The sequence below is a fragment of the Malus domestica genome, chromosome 12 (assembly GCF_042453785.1).
Source record: "Malus domestica chromosome 12, GDT2T_hap1".
In the NCBI taxonomy this organism is placed as follows: domain Eukaryota; kingdom Viridiplantae; phylum Streptophyta; class Magnoliopsida; order Rosales; family Rosaceae; genus Malus; species Malus domestica.
Window position 1 is genome coordinate 16,755,631 of NC_091672.1, and position 18,920 is coordinate 16,774,550.

Here is an 18,920-nt window from a genome sequence, read left to right on the forward strand (position 1 = left end):
ACTAGTGAACGACATTAAAAATAAACGCATATATTCATCATTTGTAAGTGATCGTAGCATATATTATAGGCCCTAAAGGGTAACAGAATCGCCATGGAAGCCAATTAAAGCACGATGTTGAAGCAATTACCCAAAAAAAGAACCTTCCTAAAGTTCATAATGTATCCTCCTTTTCTAGCATTGGAAAAGGTTTCGCTTTTACTTTATTTACCTCGAGCTTCCTATATTTACCATACAATTCTGGGACCAATCTAAGTGAGATACAAGTTTGAATTGTCTATACCTAGCTATGTATGAACATCGATTAAAATATACAAAACGTGATAAGACCAAGAATCACATTACCAAAAGTCGCTTAAATTAATTCAAAATGTAACATGGTTTGTTGACTAAGCTCTTTAACCTAAGGAAGTCTAACCACACTGGGACTTATTGTTGATGAAAAATTAGGAAATTCACTCCTAATTTTTGACAACTGGAGTTCATATAATTTTTATTTATTTATTTTTTGTTGAACATTGTCTACACTAAGGGGAGGAAGTGAGTTTAGCCCCACAATGAGCTAGCAATAATGTGATTCAAATTCACCTTTGATGAAAATTAAACTCAAGACATCTCACTTACAAGGACATTAGTTGCAGTATGCCAATTATGACCAACATTCATTATTTGGTACATGGTTCTCAATCTTAAAATTATTTGGTGACCATGACTCTATTTTCTTTGCACATTTGCATGTAAGATTAAGAAAACAAATGGGTTCATAAGTCAAGTGATATGTCACTTTTTATACTTGATGCATGTAACTTGAAACTAATTATATTTTGACTTGATGTTTTGCCCTTAAAACCGACAGAGTTGATTTTTGTTCCGACAGAGTTGATTTTTGTTTATATCTCACATATTATTGACCAAACCCAATTGATTGAAAATTAAATCAACCTTATGCATGCATGCACCTCACTGGGTCACAGTTCAAAGGATCCCAAATTTTCAAACGTTCTCTTTCCATTCTTCAAGCCCTAGTTTTTTTCTCAAATCAACCAACTTCATTATCGAAGGGTTTAGGTACGTAGTTTATACACTAGTTATTTTGTTCTATCATATCAAATGCTCACACATCACTTGATGTGTGCGAATGACATAACCAATTTATAAGACTCATTGGAGCTTTTAACCCAGTTGATGGAAAAAAAATACCACACACCAAAATCAATTAATCATAATTATCCTCTAACAAAAGGTCTACAATAATATTAGGTAGTTGCTCGAATCAAATAGTTTCTTGCTCCGTCCTTAAACTGAATCTCGTAAGCCTATGCTCTCATCATTGGCCTGTATTACAAAAGGAACAAAAAAGTTTAGAAGAACATATATGGATACTTTAGTAGTATTGCACCAATGTAAACTAAATGTTAGAGTAGTGATTTTCACATTCTTATTTCTCCTTACGTGCACATTTCTTTAATTTTTGGTCTTTTGATTTTCATTGAATATTAAAGAAAAAGAAGTGAAAAAAATTATAAAAGACAATGTAAATGCGATTCTCTTATTTTATATGTTTCATGACATAAGACCTTGTTGAAGCTTTCTTTGTGTTGTTGGAGGAGGAAGAGACCAAGTAAGGTTTAGACCGGGAAGTGGGACGAGAGGGTCTATTATTCTATTAGTTTTATGATGGAAAGTTCTCCGAGAGGCTATTAGGCCTAGTAGGTTCAATTTCTAACAAACACAAAGAGTTGGAAAAAGAGTTGGAAAAAGTTAGGAGATGATTGAAATTAGAGAGGCTGTCCTTTGACTTCTGCTCTCTCTCAATAAATAATATCCCCAGAAAGCAGCAGTCACCATAATCTCTCTTCCAAGTCCTTCTCCTTCCTTGAAACAGAGGCAAAATTAGACAGCTAACTTCCACACACAAGTATTCACCACTAGCCTATTTGCATTTGAGAGAGAGAGAGAGAGAGAGAGAGAGAGAGAGAGAGAGAGATGGGGAGAGCTCCTTGCTGTGACAAGGCAAATGTGAAGAAAGGACCATGGTCACCTGAAGAAGATGCAAAGCTGAAAGAGTACATAGAAAGATATGGAACTGGAGGGAATTGGATTGCTCTTCCACAGAAAGTTGGTATGTTGTTTTTTTTTTTTATTCATGTAGTCACTTTGATCACATGTATTTGTATGGGTTTTTTTTTTTTAAACCATTATCCCTATATTTTGTTTGTGACAATTACTGAATTGCCTTTTGGTTTGCAACTGCAGGTCTTAAGAGATGTGGGAAGAGTTGCAGATTAAGATGGCTAAACTATCTCAGGCCCAACATTAAACATGGTGAATTTTCTGATGAAGAAGATAAAATAATCTGCAACCTCTTTACTAACATTGGAAGCAGGTACCCTTCTTTTTTCAAATCCCATTTTCCTCTACAATTTCCCCTTTTTTCCCTTCAATTCTTTAACATTTTCCTCACCTGGGTTATCAATGTAACTTTACATCTTACATAGAATATTGTATGGGCTATATGCTGAAAAAATTCATGACGTGTAGGTTCAGGACAATGACCTTACGATAAGGGATGAAAGATTGTTTAAGGCGCGTAGTAATTACGCAGTCTTTCAGACTGAATTTGTGCCATGCATCTAAATTATTGAATTTATGTTTTAATTTCTTGGGTTCTTTAATTTTCTTGCATTATTCAACAATATAATGTTTTAATTTCTTGGGTTCTTTCCTTGCATGCTAAGTTTAGATCTTTTATGATAATTTCATATGCAGTCACATTTCTTTTTACGGTACTAAATTACACCAATGTGCAGGTGGTCAATTATAGCAGCTCAGTTGCCAGGCCGGACTGACAATGACATAAAAAACTACTGGAACACTAAGCTAAAAAAGAAGCTTATGGGCATAAGCATTCTCCCATCCCAGCTTCTAAAATCTCACTCGTCATCATACCGAGGGAACAACACCAGCACTAGCTATTACACACAAACCAGGTCTTTCACCAACACTTTGGAGCCCATTTCTTTTTCACAAAGTCTCATGAGCAGCACTTCTACTAATACTGCTGCTGCTTCTGTACTCCAAGTCCCCCAAGAGAGCTTTGTGGGGAGACACATGCATCAGCAGCATTACCAAGTCAAAGAAAACATCTTGATATTTGGAGGTGAAGCAAGTTGCTGCTCTTCTGATGGGAGTTACAGCAATCATCAGATCAGAGAAAGAGAGTATGAATATGGCGGTGCTTATGGCGGCGGTGGCAGCGGCCGCGGTGGTGCAACTAATGGGGAGGTGAAGTTACACATGGGTTTAAAAAATTATAATTGTTTTACTGGGTTTGGAGGAGAGCAGAAAATTATGGAGAATAATTCCAGTGGAAATGGTGGGATGTGGGAAGATCAAGCACGATTAGACTATGGACTTGAAGAGATTAAGCAGTTACTTAGCAGTACAGGCAGTTGCAACAACTTTTTGTTGGATGAAGACAAGACACAGGAAAAGGTCATGATGTACTACTGATGCTGACTGTGTGAATAAAATCAAAACGATCTGGAGAAGTTAGGAAGGGATGGGATGGAGATTTTCAGATTTCGATAGTTTGTGGAGAGAGAGAGAGAGAGGGTTAGGAGGTTTCTGATGTGTGGGTGAATTTTTAATTTTTTTTATTTTTTTGACAGTACGTGGTAGAAGTTTCCTTTGTGCATTTACTTTTTGGGAAATGATGGGTGTATAAGTACAGTTTAACTGCACTACCATATTCATCAGGCATGCAGATGTCGAAAATTCAGAAGGAAAAACCCATCACCTTTAAAGAACGGACGAAATCTGCAATCTTTTCACCCTAACAATTATTTCTTCGTACTTGTGCATTGTTCTTTTCCATGGTCAAGTTTGGTGAGGCGAAATATTTTCCGGCGACAACGGATTCATGCTCTCGAATATTCCTATTTCATGCATCGTAAAAAATTTCCTACAACGAATTCCTGTGTCCATGTTGTGATGGGTAAGATAAACAAAAATTATGAACATTATCATCTTAGATCTTGGATATTAACGTCTTAAGAGTTTTTAATTATTTAGTGTTTACAACATTTCCAATTATGCTCTCTATTTTTGTAACTAAAATGACTAAAAAGTTACTCTAGTAGCTCCCTAAAAAGTTTTACTCCAATCATACTCTCTAGATTAGAGAGATAACGATTGTGGACCAATAGGTAGCGTTCTTATTTGAAATATTATTAAAACATTAGTAATTAACGCTAGAAACTTCTTTCTCACTCCTATATTTTGGACCTCCAGGGAGACTCTCTATCTTAAGAGGTGAATAGGGCGTTGGAGATGGAGTTTTTTCTAATCCTCTTTAAAATTGAGCTAGGGGCTCATCTAGGCAGCCCAATTGAGATGCCCTTAAATTTCATGTTAGAGTTTAAAAAGGATAGTGTTATTCACACATCTATTTTGTACTTTTCTCACGGCTTTGCTAATGTTTGGTCATTAATATTCTTCAATTTCTGATTGTCAGAAATTTAGAGAAGTATGTGAAAAATAAAAATAAGTTTAAAAATAAAAAATGACTTAGAAGTTAATCCCAATATCAGTCCTAATAATTTATAGAACCAACAATATTATAGAACGGAAGGCAGGCATATTAAGCCGAAACACACATCTCATTGGCGTCATCAGTTACGTCAGTTCCTTGTTTGTGCACTGCCAATGGCACACGTAACGTGATAATTTGGCAGGGTTGATAATAGCTAGTGCTAATTATTTAACAATTTCCATCTTGTATTTTTTTTCTTAAATTTTGTTGAAAAAGACATCAAATTATGGTCAGGATTTTGGGCATGGGAGCAAATAGGAGAACTAATTTTCTTTGGAGGTCTTGGAAGTAGAGCTGATAATGCCATGGGGTTAAGGCTTAAACATAATTTAAATTTTAAACTATGATTTTTAAATCAGAGCCTGCTGTTAAGCAAGCAATTATCCTGGAGAGTTGTCTCTCTTTTCAATGGTTTATTAATTAATTAATTAATTTTAGGCAAATAACATGTGAGGTTGGTGTCAATAATTGATTACACTTTTGATTAAGACTTATGAGGTAGTGAGAGGGGAAGATCCATCCTTGAATTAAAACAAAAAACAAAAAATAAAAAACAAAAACACGTAAATGATGAACAAAGGAAAGTGATTCCCAAATTATACTTCTCCTTTTAAATTTTTATGTTTTGTTTTTTACTTTAAAAGACAAAAATAAACAAAAATGTATAGAATGAGAAAAACGTACAAAATTTTTGTCTCATAGAAAGTCTGGCGTATGTCTAATTGTATATCTCTTTACGTCTATCTTTCTTGTCATAACATATAATGCACAACTAAAAATAGCTAAGATTCTCCAATAGAGCAGGGATTATTAAAGGGAACTTGATGACGCCTTTGGGGAGGCTTGAAGGGTTTTGCTGGTTTGTAATTGTTTTCCATAAGAAAGACAGAAAGCAATGTCAAAGATAAATGCATTCCATAATTTGCATTGACCTCTTCCAACATATGTTTTGTCTGCTTTTTGCTAGAAGATTAGACTAATGTGTTTTGCCAGCTATAGGCATTATATAAATGGGATTAAACAATTATAATTGTCTCTAAAGCAATGCAGAAAGGTTTCTTATCAGGACTGTCTTTTCCAGTGGAGGGAAAAAGGTAAAAGTTGTGGCACCAACTAAAACTGACCCACGAAATTTCTAAGCAACTTTTTGCAAAAAAAATTCTATAAATTAATCTGGAGTTTTGGATGTTTGTATAGGACGAGGATTCTCTCTTATTCTCTCTATGAGGATTTTAGAAAATATTTTATTATGTATGTTTATCGTATATCGTGCGATCAGTTTTTATCAAGCATTATTTGTGTTCAATTTTAAATAAAAATTCAAAATAATATTTAATCGTAGGATGACAGATGAACAAACACGATAAAGTGATCTCCAGAATTCTGAGGATGCAGATAGGATCCTATTTCGTTTATACAGAGAGGGTTATGTGGCTTATGACCAGTCTGTTGTGCAATAGCCCATAGGCAAAATAGATACTATAAATCAACTAATTGTTGTGAACATTCCTAGTTTAAGTATGATTGTGTAAATCCTAGATTAGATTTGATTCTAGTTATCCTTTCCTATTACAACTTATATTACTTGGAGAAGAAGGAATATCTTCTCTCCCTTTACTACAATAAATAAAGGCACAATGTAGGAGAGATAACAACACACACATTCCCCTACAATTCTACAAACACACATCTATCTTCCCTATCTCCTGTGCCGCCGGCCCCTCTCCCTTTGTCAGATAAAAATAGACCACAACACGTTATCAGCACGCTCCTACCGCTGCGCTTAGGAATCTGACGTTGGAGAATTTTTTTCTGCATCAAACCAGTTCATCCATATCATCACGCAATCAGGTTCTTTCAAAACAACGGCTTTTAACTCGATATTTTGCAAGCCCTGATAGCATGAACATTCACCATGATGCATGACCCAACTTTACGTTTAATGTATTTTAGATTCTACATAAATTGTGTATGCCTCATAACCAAAATTGCTGCAATTATGTGAATTTGATATTTTCCATGAATTGAATCTTACATATGTACATGCATTGAAACTATTATTTGCATATGCATCAAAGTAAATATGTGATTCATTGAATTATATATGCATCTCATTGAATTAATGAAAAAAAAAAAGAGAATTTTTTTTGTGATTGGGACTAGGGTTCTTTTGAACCCATGACCACCATCCTGCAGATGGGGCTCCACGCCAAACCGAGAGCCTACAGCTCTCCTCTTCCCAGAAAACCAGTGCCTATGATGGGCCACCTCCATCCTTTCCCGAGCCGAGAACCCATCTTGGAGCTACGGCTCCAAGCCCAACCCCGAGACCCGACGCCCAGAAGGCGTCGCCACCCATGAAATCGTTGAACAACATGGTCTGCAGCCATGCCCAACTACCCCCGACGACCTGCAGTCGCCCCCGACGAGTTCTTGTCTCCGATTCGATTTTTTTCTTTTGAAATAACAATCGAAATTCTAGGGTTTTGATATCACGTCGAGATTTCTCCAATCTCTGTTCCTAGTTGGTTCCCCGTGCTCCGCCATGCCATAAACCCCCGAAGGACAGTCGCCTGAAGCGACGCCGACGTCCACCCTATCGCGCTCCAACACCTAGCATCGTTGGGGTGTCCTAGTTCTCCTCAACCCGAGCCCTATGAGGCTCCATCATTCAGCCTGCATCAGCGCCCTTTGGGCTTGCTACTGCTCTGCGATGTCTCGGCCCAGCCTGTGCGAAAAAAAATAAATAAATAAAAAATTTGGGGTCTGCCTGCAGCAGCCCAATCACAGCCCATTTTTTTAGGCCTAGGTCTCATGGCACAATTTCTTCAAGCCACCCGTGGCTTAGTGTTTTCTTTTTGACCCCGAATTTTATTCGTCTAAATTATTTTAGACCTAATGGGTTTTTGTCACATCCCGGCCCAGGGCGGATCACTTCCCGGGCCCGCTCCACCACCGTAGCACGATATTGTCCTCTTTGGGCTTACCATTCCCTCACGATTTTGTTTTTTGGAACTCACGAGCAACTTCCCAGTGGGTCACCCATCCTAAGAGTGCTCTAGCCTCCTTCTCGCTTAACTTCGGAGTTCCTACGGAACCCGAAGCCAGTGAGCTCCCAAAAGGCCTTGTGCTAGATAGGGATGTGAATATACATTTAAGGATCACTCCCCTGGGCGATGTAGGATGTTACAATTTTATATTTTTCCACCCACACTTTAATTTGGCCCGAAGTCCAAATAAATAATTCCTTTATAATTATACAATACTTTTGCATATACTTGTTGCATATTTGTTTGCATATATATTTGTGTTTGCCTGCAGGAATATATGAACCTGAAGTTCATAATTACTTTGAAACTTGAAGTTTCTTATAAACATGCCTTGTTTGAAAACTTGAAGTTTTTCATGCAAAATTAAACCAATACATGTCTATTAGAACCTTATGTTCTACTCCTATGTGAATGGATTGATTTTTCTCCATTACATTAATCACATCTTGTCCATCTATTTTATGATAGGAACATGTCGAATTTGAACAAACTCGACTTCACCGCTTTGGAGGTCTCTGGAATGAACTACCTCAAGTGGGTCCAAGATGTGAAGCTCTACCTCATTGTAAAGAACTTGCGTCTTGTTATTGAAGAAGCAACAGATAAACCTGTTGGCGAAGCTGAAAAAGCCACTGCTATGATCTTCATCCAAAGACATATCCACGGCGCTCTGCAAACTAAGTACCTTGCTGAGGAGGATCCACGTGCATTATAGGTCGTTTTGGATGATCGTTTCGATCACCAAAAGGACATATTCTTGCCTGAAGCAAAACATGACTGGCAGCACTTGCGCTTCCAAGACTTTAAGTCTGTGAATGAATATAATTCTGAAGTTTGTCGAATTCGATCACTTCTCAAGTTTTGCAATGAAACTTTGACTGAAGAGGATCTCCTGGAGAAGACCTACACGACCTTCTCTGCTTCTAATATTGTCATGCAGCAACAATATAGAGCTCAGAAGTTCACCAAGTTCTAGGATTTGATCTCTGGTTTACTTTTTGCTGAAAAGCAGAACCAGCTGTTGATGAAGAATCATCAAGCTCGACCTACTGGGGTTACTGCTGTGCCTGAAGCACATTATAACATAATCAGCACCCAACACGCAAAAAGAGGTGTGGTAGGGGCGGCCAGAAGCCATCCCATAAAGGTCAACAGAGCCAAGGCCCATCCAAGGAAGGAAACAAAGCCCAGAAGTGCCTAAACCTTGCTCCCAAGGCCCCGAACTTCAAAAATAAGGGCAAAGCACCCACAACCATGGATGACGATATGTGTTATCACTGAGGTTCAAATGACCATTGGTCCTGTGTTTGCCGAGCTCCCAAGAAGGTTGTAGATGAATATCATTCTCGTCGTTAGAAGTTTGAATCAAACTTCATGCAAGTGGCCGAACCGGAGACTACAAAAATGGAGGTTTCTGACTCTCAAGAGGATACCGCTCCTATGGAAGATTAGACTCTTAGACATAGACTTATTTTTTTAGTTAAAATAAGACCATTGGGCCGAATTCCACCTAGTGGCCGAACCCCCCCCTTTTTTTTGGTTGATTTTGAACAATTTTCCTTTATGTTTTGGATTATTCGTTGGCGATTTGTTTTGGACATTAAGTTTTAATCCTTGAATAAATGAAATTATTTTGAATTGATATTTGTTTTTATAAACTTTTATGCATGTGACCGATTCAAATTAATTTTTCATTCTAGGTATGACTAGTGGGAAGTTAGTTGTCTGGCAGATAGTGCAACCACGCACACTGTTTTGCGTGAACGCATCTATTTCACTAACTTCATACCTAAGAATGCACCACTGACAACCTTCTCAGGCCCATCAACCTTATAGAAGGATATGGTAAGACACGCATAATGTTGTCCAATGGTACAATCTTGACCATTGCTGAGACACTCTATTCTCCACGTTCCGGAAGAACGTTACTCATTTTCAAGGACATTAGAGATAACAATTACCACGCTGAAACCCACGTAGAAAATAGAGTTGAATTTATGTGCATAACTTCTTATGAATATAGCCAGAAGCGTATTCTAGAAAAGATGGAGCGTATCCCGAGTGGTCTGTATACTACGACCATACGCCCTATAGAATGCCACTATGTGGCCGACCCTACCACAGGGACCGCGCACGAAATTACACTTTGGCATGATCGTTTGAGACATCCTGGACAAATAGCGATGTGTCGTATCCTCAAATCTTCACACAGGCATCCACTAACTCGAAGCTTAGGTTTGATCCATGAAATCGCATGTCAAACATGTTCTATGGGAAAGCTTATTACTAAGCCTTCTTATGACAAGATTCGTTCGAATCCTCTCATTTTTCTACAACGGATTCAGGGGGACATTTATGGACCGATTCAACCTCCCTACGGACCATTTAGATATTTTATGGTTTTGGTTAACGTTTCCACACGTTGGTCACACATGTGCTTGTTGTCCACAAGGAACGCTGCATTCTCCAAACTATTGGCTCAGGTTATCAAGCTCAGGGCTCACCACTCTGATTATCCGATCAAATCTATTCGATTGGATAATGCTGGAGAATTCACATCTAAAACTTTTAATGACTATTACATGTCGGTTGGGGTTGAAGTTGAACATCATGTACCCCATGTTCACACCATAACGGCCTGGCAGAGGCTTTTATTAAGCACTTACAAATGATTGCTCGAATCGTTGGTCATACGTACCAAGCTCCCGATCGCTACTTGGGGCCATGCAATATTACACGCAGCAAAGTTGGTCCGCCTGAGGCTTGTTGCGACACAACCATTTAGTGCCCTTCAGTTGGTCACCGGATGTGAACCCAACATATCGCATCTGCACGTCTTTGGTTGTGCGGTATATATGTCGATCTTGCCGCCCTTACTTACAAAAATAGGGCCTCAGCGAAGGATGGGAATCTATGTCAGATATGATTCTCCTTCGATTATTCGTTACTTAGAACCTTTGATAGGCAACCTGTTTACCGCTCGTTTCACGATTATCACTTTTATGAGACAGTCTTCCCGTCATTAGGAGGAGATAAGAACGTCAACGTTCCTAATGAATGACGTGAGTTATCGTGGACGACTCCCATTTTGTTTCATTTAGATCCCCGCATCGCTCAGTTCAAAGCTGAAGTGCAACGCATATTAGATCTCCAGAGCATAGCTCAGAGCATGCCAGATGTTTTCATCGATCTAGCGCACATGACAAGATCACATATTCCAATTGCGAATACGCTTGCAAAGATGGATGTACCAAATGTACGACGGACTGCCCTTCTGGAAGCCCGGAAGGCCAATTCTGGTGATCCACGTACATTAGCAGCTAGCCAATCATCTGCCCCTACACAAAAGCATGGCAGACCCCTTGGTTCAAAGGATTCACACCCCCGGAAGAGGAAAACCACGGCACAAGGTCCTGAAGAGCTTACCGTGAATTAGATTATCGCTTACTCATTCTACCCAACTCATGAGGAAATTCTAGATTAAAGAAGCGTCCTTGAATAGACGAATCCTCCTCCCGAGAATCATGAGATTTCGGTCTATTATGCTAGCTTAGATGATGTGTGGCGTAGAAATGAGATGATTGTCGACGATGCATTAGCATTTACAATTGCTATTGAGATCATGTTGAGCGATGGCATTGAACCGCGTTTCGTTGATGAATGTCGACGTAGAGCTGATTGGTCAAACTGGAAACAAGAATCCAAGTCGAACTCGATTCACTTGCGAAACGTAAGGTGTTTGGACCTGTAGTTCCTACTCCTTCCCATGTGAAGCCCGTTGGCTACAAGTGGGCTTTCGTTCGAAAGCGTAATGAGAAGAACGAGATTGTGCGTTACAAAGCTCATCTTGTAGCACAAAGTTTCTTGCAACGCCCCGGGATTGACTATGATGAAACTTACTCACTCGTTATGGATGTGATTACTTTTCGCTACCTTATTAGTTTGGTAGTTTCTGAAAAATTGGATATGCAGCTGATGGACGTAGTAACCGCGTATCTCTATGGCGATCTTGATACGAAAATTTATATGAAAGTTCCCGAAGGACTTACATTGGCTGGTTCAAGTATTTCCAAACCCTGGAACACGCTCTTAATTCGGCTGAGGCGTTCACTCTACGGTTTGAAACAATCCGGAAGAATGTGGTATAACCGTCTGAGTGAGTATTTAACTAGTCAGGGATATGTGAACAACGAACTATGCCCTTGTGTGTTCATTAAGAAGTCACATTCTGGATTTGCGATTGTTGCAGTATATGTCGATGACATGAATCTCATCGAAACTCATGAAGAGCTCGCGAGAACTGCATCGCATCTGAAGTCAGAATTTGAGATGAAAGATCTAGGTAAGACTCGGTACCGTCTTGGTCTCGAGATAGAGCATTGTTCGGATGGAATCCTAGTACATCAATCGAACTACACCCAGAAGGTGTTGCGCCGTTTTAATAAGGATAAAGCGAAGTTTTCGAGTACTCCTATGGTCGTTCGTACGCTAGATGCAAAACGAGATCCCTTTCGTCCGAAGGAGGATGATGAAGAGATTTTGGAGCCTGAAGTTCCTTATCTAAGTGCGATATATTGTACTTAGCTCAATGCACTAGACCCGACATCTCCTTCATTGTTAATCTTTTGGCAAGATACAACAATGCACCAACACGCAGACACTGGACTGGCGTGAAAGACATCTTCCATTACCTTAAGGGTACTACGGATTTGGGCTTGTTCTATCCCTACGAATCCTCGAATGATGCCACACCCTATGCTCATCGGGTTGATTCTCGCCTTGTTGGTTATGCCGACGCTGGATACTTATCCAATTCACATAAGGCGAGTTCTCAAATGGGTTATCTCTTTACCGTTATAGGCACTTCAATCTCTTGGAGGTCAACTAAACAGACCTTAGTTGCCATTTCGTCTAACCATGCTGAAATTCTCGCCTTACATGAAGCAACTCAAGAATGCTTTTGGTTGAGAGCAGTAGTGGCCCATATTCGAAACTTCTGCGATCTTCATCCCGCCGTTAATGCCCCGACAATGATTTTCTAGGACAACGCAGCTTGCATCGAACAGCTCAATAAGGGTTACATCAAAGGAGACAACACCAAGCACATTACGCCGAAGTTTTTCTTTACACATCAACAACAAGAGCATCAGAAGATTGAAGTCACGTAAATCCATTCACAAGACAATCTGGCCGACCTCTTCACCAAATCACTGCCGAAGGTGATGTTTCAGAAGCTTGTTCATGGAATTGGTATGCGTAAACTTTCTGAGTTGTAACTTTGCTATTTCTCTTTGGAATTATGTCAAACTCAGGGATAGTATCCTGTAGATACTTGCTTGATCTTAATGTACTCTTTTTCCCTACGATTAGGAGCATTTTTCCCAATGAGTTTTTGCTACCTAACTAGGTTTTAACGAGGCACCCACCTTGGGCTGGTCATGTCCCTGATGACGTCCTGTAGACGTTTCTTTTGACTTTGCATTTCTCATACATTTTTCCTTAGACTATGGATTTTGTCCCTACTCGGGCTTTTGCCATAGCCTTAAGGTTTTTTTAGTGAGACTTACTACTTATACAAGTTCCTACCTTATTGAGAATAAGCGTTGTTCCTTGGAATCAGTGCCGACGAGTTGACTTCCTCAACTTCTGCATGATGCTGAATCTACCTTGAGTATTTACACACTCAAGGGGGAATGTTGTGAACATTCCTAGTTTAAGTATGATTGTGTAAATCCTAGATTAGATTTGATTCTAGTTATCCTTTCCTATTACAACTTGTATTACTTGGAGAAGAAGGAATATCTTATCTCCCTTTACTACTATAAATAAAGGCATAATGTAGAAGGGATAACAACACACACATTCCCCTACAATTCTACAAACACACATCTATCTTCCCTCTCTCCTGTGCTGCCGGCCCCTCTCCCTTTGTCAGATAAAAATAGACCACAACACTAATCTTATTTCCTTTATTTTTTTCTTTTTTTTTCCTTTTTTTTCTTTTGGAAACATCTTATTTCCCTTCTAATCAGTTCTTAACTTGAGCTTTGTTTGGCCAATGGCTCACTTTTAAACAGTCATACAGATTTTTGTCATCTGATTAGGGGTCTGTTATTATACAAATTGTTTATATATGCCACTGTTTCTTCTTTTCCATTTCTTTGTTCTTTAAGTCCTAGATACTAAAAGCAATGACGAAATTAAGAATTGAGTAATCGCCAAAATGGTCCCTGAGATTTGCATAACTCATCACTTTGGTCCCAGAGATTCCAAATCGATAAAAGTGGTCCCTGAGATTGTCCACCATCCATCATTTTGGTCCTTCCGTTAAAAACTTTGTTAAGTGTCCCGGAGCTCTTGGCTGGAAGTTTGGGCAATTTTCAAAGTTTTCAAAGTTTTGTAACTCAATCGTTTCTTAACCAAATTTGACCCATAATATATCAAAATGAAGATAGGAAAGTGTAGAATAGATTATACCCATTTCAAAGCCAAATGGTTGCCGGAGATGGCTGGAAAATAGCCTTAAAGTTGACTGGTCCGAGTGAAAACTTGAAAACTCGCCGGAAACTAGGTAAATTTAAACGTTCATAACTTCTTCAATACTCAACCAAATCAAGTGATTCAAAAACAAAAATCATACATCTCAATGAGACGAAGAGAATGGTATCTTTTCTGATGGCAAACTCACCATGGTTCGGAAAATGGCTCGAAAGTAGCTAACTTGAGACCAAGACAACCACTTTCGAGCTGTTTTTCGGCCAAACCATTCTTTTTGTCTCGTCAAGAAGTATGATTTTCATTTTTGAATCACTTGATTTCGTTGAGTATTGAAGAAGTTATGAAAGTTTAAAAATTACCTAGTTTCCGGCGAGTTTTCAAGTTTTCAGTCAGACCAGTCAACTTTGAGGCTATTTTCTGGCAATATCCAGCAACCATTGGGATTCAAAATAGGTATAATCTTAATCTACACTTTCCTATATTCATTTTGATATATTATGGGTTGAATTTGGATAAGAAACGATTGAGTTACAAAGCTTTGAAAATTGCCCAAACTTCCGGTTAAGAGCTCGGGGACACTTAACGGAGTTTGTAACGAAAGGACTGAAATGATGGATCGTGGACAATCTCAGGGACCACTTTTATCGATTTGGAATCTCAAGGACCAAAGTGATGAGTTATGCAAATCTCAGGGACCATTTGGGCAATTTACCCCTAAGAATTTTAATAGAAGTATACGGTTTAACCTAAAGTCTCCACCTATTAGTATAATTACATCGTGTATTAAAGAAACATGGACACCGTAGTTGTTCTTCTATATATAAAGTCAACACAAAGGTGAATAATATTTTTAGTGTCTCCAAGCTTCAACAAAAATATTTAGACAAAAATGCCCCAAGACGAAAAACTTTAAGGGGATCCCAAAATAATGCATCAAATAAGATAAGGGCATTTTCATCATTTTAACAATGTTTTTTTAATAATTATTTTTTTGTGCTGATTTTTTTTTAATTAGTGCCTCACAATAGGTTAGTAATAATGTGATTTAATTTCTCTATTTTTAAACAAATTCAAAACATCTTAAGAGGTGTGTAATACAGATTTAAAAAAAAAAAATCTTTCGCACACAGATAATAATGTGATTAAATTAGTTGTGAAATGATTGTTTAACAAATTATATTATCTACACTAAGAGCAGTTCCACCGCTGCTCTTTGCCTGGCACCCAGTCCAAAAAATGGATCGGCTTCCCTTCAATTTGCTCCACCCAGCGCTTTAGGCTGGCACCCAGCCCAAGCCAGGCAACATGCAGGCCTAGAATGGACAGAGGGAAGAGACGGCTTATCTGACGCCAGCGTGACGTCAAATAGCTTTTTATATTTTTTTTGCGCCAGGCGCGTGGAAAGGATGCGCGACTAGGCGCGCGTCGCCGACAACAAAACAGAGGCGGGCCCGCTTGCGTAGGCGCACTAAACCTTTCTGATGGGAGTCCACGTGGCCAATCCCAAGCCGTTGGATTTCCAACGGCTAGTTATCTAGATTGTTGGATTTCCAACGGTAAAAAAAAATTGAATTTGAATTTTGATTTGGACCGTCCGATCACAGATCAACGGTCCACGTTTTTCCCGTAAAAATAAAAAAAATAAAAGAAAATAAAAAGGCACAACGATCAGAATTATGACCGTTGGCCACGTGTCAACTTATAGGCTATTGGATTTGAATATTTTTCAAACCCAACAGACATCCAGATTAATTAACTAAATTAAAATTTATAAAAAAATTAATTAAAAATTATGAAAAATTGTTGAAAAATACATTAAATTTTTAAATTTTTTTTCTATAAATACATAACCCTCTCATCTTCCACCTTACACCACATTTCAATATTTTCTACACTTTCTACACTTTCTACATTTTAATATTTTCTACACTTTGAGAGAAAAAATGAGTACGTGGAAGCTCATCGAAGATCTTACTTTGTGTGAATGTTAGATTCACATTACTCAAGACCCGATTACGAGTAATGAGATGGATAAGCGAGAAATGCGGAGGATAATTACGAAAGCGTTTTGCGATGTACATGGAAAAGACGCCAGAAGTAGTCAAGGTCTTCAAGGTCGTTGGAAAAAACTCAACGCATCATTGACTTGTTGGAAAAACGCCATCTCTCATGCTTCTAGCAATCTGCATGGTGGGACAAGTTTAGCGGATCATGTGACAATATTTGTATTTATTTATATGCATTCCACCCGCATCAATATTTTAATTATTTATTTGTGTTACACCCGCAATTTATATTATTGTCTTATCCCACCTTTATAGACACTACAAGCACAAGCATTCTACAATGCGAAGAACCATACCAATTTATTCAACAAATAGGAATGTTGGCAAATTGTCAAAGATTGCCCCAAATACAAAATTGTGGCAACTGGTCCAGAAGTTGTCATGTATGGCATGGGTCTACACAGTTCGCCAGAGGCAGACACGGCCGAACAAGAAGACAACACATTTGAAGAGACGGAAGGGGCGCTTGAAGAAGTGCCGGAGACCCAACCGACTCATCAGTCCCTCAGGCCTCAAGGTAAAAAGGCATCAAAGAAAAAAGGTAGTTCTTCCAAAAATGACTACACTAAATATATGGACGAACTAGCTCGCTAAGGTAAACTGAACATGGTGAGGGAAACGGCTAGAGATGAGGAACAAGCTGCTACTATGGCAACAATATTAGCAGCTACTAAGGGATGTGATGTGGTGTCTGAGAGACAAAGAGAAATAGTTAATCGAGACAACAAGATGATTAGAGAAGCACTTAATCGAGAAAATGAGATGCTTAGAGAAGAAAGGATGGCTCAAGTAGATTGTGACACTATGAACAAGCCTCTAGTAGGACTATCTCCGAATTTAAAATATTTTTAGACTTCGGAAAAAAGAGACGTGGTGCAAAAAAGGCGTGCAAGAGATGCGGAAACAAGTCGAGGGGATTCTAGCTACACAGATCCTAGCAACAAAGATCCTAGCACCACATATCCCAACTCCATAGATTTTGTATAATTTCGTATTTATTTGTAGTACTGTATTTAATTTTTTATGTAATTTCGTCTTTATTTTTAGTACTTTATGTAATTTCTTATTTATTATTAGTACTTTATGTAATTTCTTATTTATTTTTAGAACTTTATGCAATTTCAAATTTATTTTTTGTACTTTATTTAAACACATCAAATAAGATTACATAAACTCACCAAATAAACTTAAAAAAAAAACACCAATTAAATTTACTTAACCTGACCAAATAAACTTAAAAAAAAACACTAAATAAAATTACATAAACTTAAAAAAATACACTTTATTCTTCAACCACAAGCTCATTTTAATTATCTTCACATTCTTGCAATCCTCACTGGTGCTCAATTAAGTCATTCAAGTGGGTTATGTGCCAATATGGCTCTTGCACTGAAATGTACCGCTCAACGATCAATTCATTGTAACGTCCATCCCATTCCAACGGTTTGTGTTGCACGGGATCTTCGGTCCGATCATGAGCACAATAGATACATGTTCTTGAGTTGTTCATCGGATCCGGCTTGTATTCATCGACGGCATCATAATCATACTCATCTTCCACGATCATGTTGTAGAGAATAATACACGTCATCATGATAGATCAGAGAGCCTCGACATCAAACATTGTAGCAGTAGCCCTGACAATTGCCCAACAAGCTTGCAGGATACCAAAACAACGCTCCACATCCTTCCTACACCCTTCTTGACATATTGTGAAGTGTTTTTCTTTTTCACTCTGTGGATGTGGCACTGTTTTGACAAACATTGACCACCTTAGGTAAATGCCGTCTGTAAGGTAGCATGGTCCCTCGTATTTATGGTTATTAACCCAATATATGCATCTCGGTGATTTTCTTTGTAGTAGTTCGTCGAACACTGGAGATTAGGCAAGGACATTTAGGTCATTCTGAGCTCCTGGAACACCAAAAAAAGCATGCCAAATCCATGTATTAAATGAAGCCACCGCTTCCAAAATGATAATTTTGGCTCCTTTTCTGTCTTCATAAGTTCATAGCCACGCACTTGGACAGTTTTTCCAAGCCCAGTGCATGCAGTTGATGCTTCCAATCATGCCAGGGAAGCCTCACATCTCATCCTTCCTCAGAAGCCTTCGCATGTCCCTTGGTGTAAGTTCCCGAGGTACTCATTGGTGTAGAAGGCTTCAATTGCAGAGAAAAATCATATCAGGGACTCCAGAAAAGTTGTTTTTCCCATCCTCACGATCTCACCCACTTGATGTGTAGATGCTCCATATGCAAGCATTCGCAAGGCAGCCGTAATTTTTTGCTCGGGAAGAAGACCTAGAACTTGAAAAGCATCCTCTTTTTGCACAAAGTATGGATCATGGTTGCAAATAGCACTCATAATTTTGTCGAACAATCTTCGTTGCATTCTAAAATGACGTCTAAAAACATGATCAGGGAATACGTTGTTGGGAATAAAATAATCTTCCAAAAGATCTTTACCTTGTTTTTCCCTTTTTCTATCGAAGTTTGCGGCACGTCTGGGTTTGCCTATTTGACCCACAGCTTCCATGACATGACGAGAATGTGAGGCCCTCTGCCTTCTATGGTCATCATCCTCATCCTCTTCCATTGTGAAAGCCTCATCTCCACCTCCACCTTCCTCGAGATTGACCAATTCTTCATGTTGTGCCAACAATCTTTTCTGCTGCTCCTCAAACTGTTTATACACTCTCCTTGAAGAAGACAT

At 38.6% G+C, this 18,920-nt stretch overlaps 2 protein-coding genes across 2 annotated transcripts; one reads left to right on the forward strand and one right to left on the reverse strand.

The window, feature by feature from the left end:
* The first annotated feature begins 1,843 nt into the window (after nucleotides 1-1,843).
* LOC103450006 (transcription factor RAX2-like) lies at nucleotides 1,844-3,809 on the forward strand. The gene is made up of 3 exons (XM_008389325.4): nucleotides 1,844-2,122; nucleotides 2,257-2,386; nucleotides 2,811-3,809. The coding sequence occupies exons 1-3, from the start codon at nucleotides 1,987-1,989 to the stop codon at nucleotides 3,511-3,513; spliced, it is 969 nt and encodes a 322-aa protein (XP_008387547.1). The 5' UTR covers nucleotides 1,844-1,986; the 3' UTR covers nucleotides 3,514-3,809.
* A 14,577-nt stretch (nucleotides 3,810-18,386) lies between these two features.
* LOC139189838 (uncharacterized) lies at nucleotides 18,387-18,920 on the reverse strand. Its single transcript, XM_070809075.1, has one exon. The coding sequence runs from the start codon at nucleotides 18,918-18,920 to the stop codon at nucleotides 18,387-18,389; it is 534 nt and encodes a 177-aa protein (XP_070665176.1).

Excerpts from the sequence above, each read along its gene's own strand:
- LOC103450006 (XM_008389325.4), top strand. The coding sequence starts at position 1,987 with ATGGGGAGAGCTCCTTGCTGTGACAAGGCAAATGTGAAGAAAGGACCA. Across the intron at positions 2,123-2,256 it reads TGCTCTTCCACAGAAAGTTG|GTCTTAAGAGATGTGGGAAG; the intron begins GTATGTTGTTTT and ends TTGCAACTGCAG. Across the intron at positions 2,387-2,810 it reads TTTACTAACATTGGAAGCAG|GTGGTCAATTATAGCAGCTC; the intron begins GTACCCTTCTTT and ends ACCAATGTGCAG.
- LOC139189838 (XM_070809075.1), bottom strand. The coding sequence starts at position 18,920 with ATGTCTTCTTCAAGGAGAGTGTATAAACAGTTTGAGGAGCAGCAGAAA.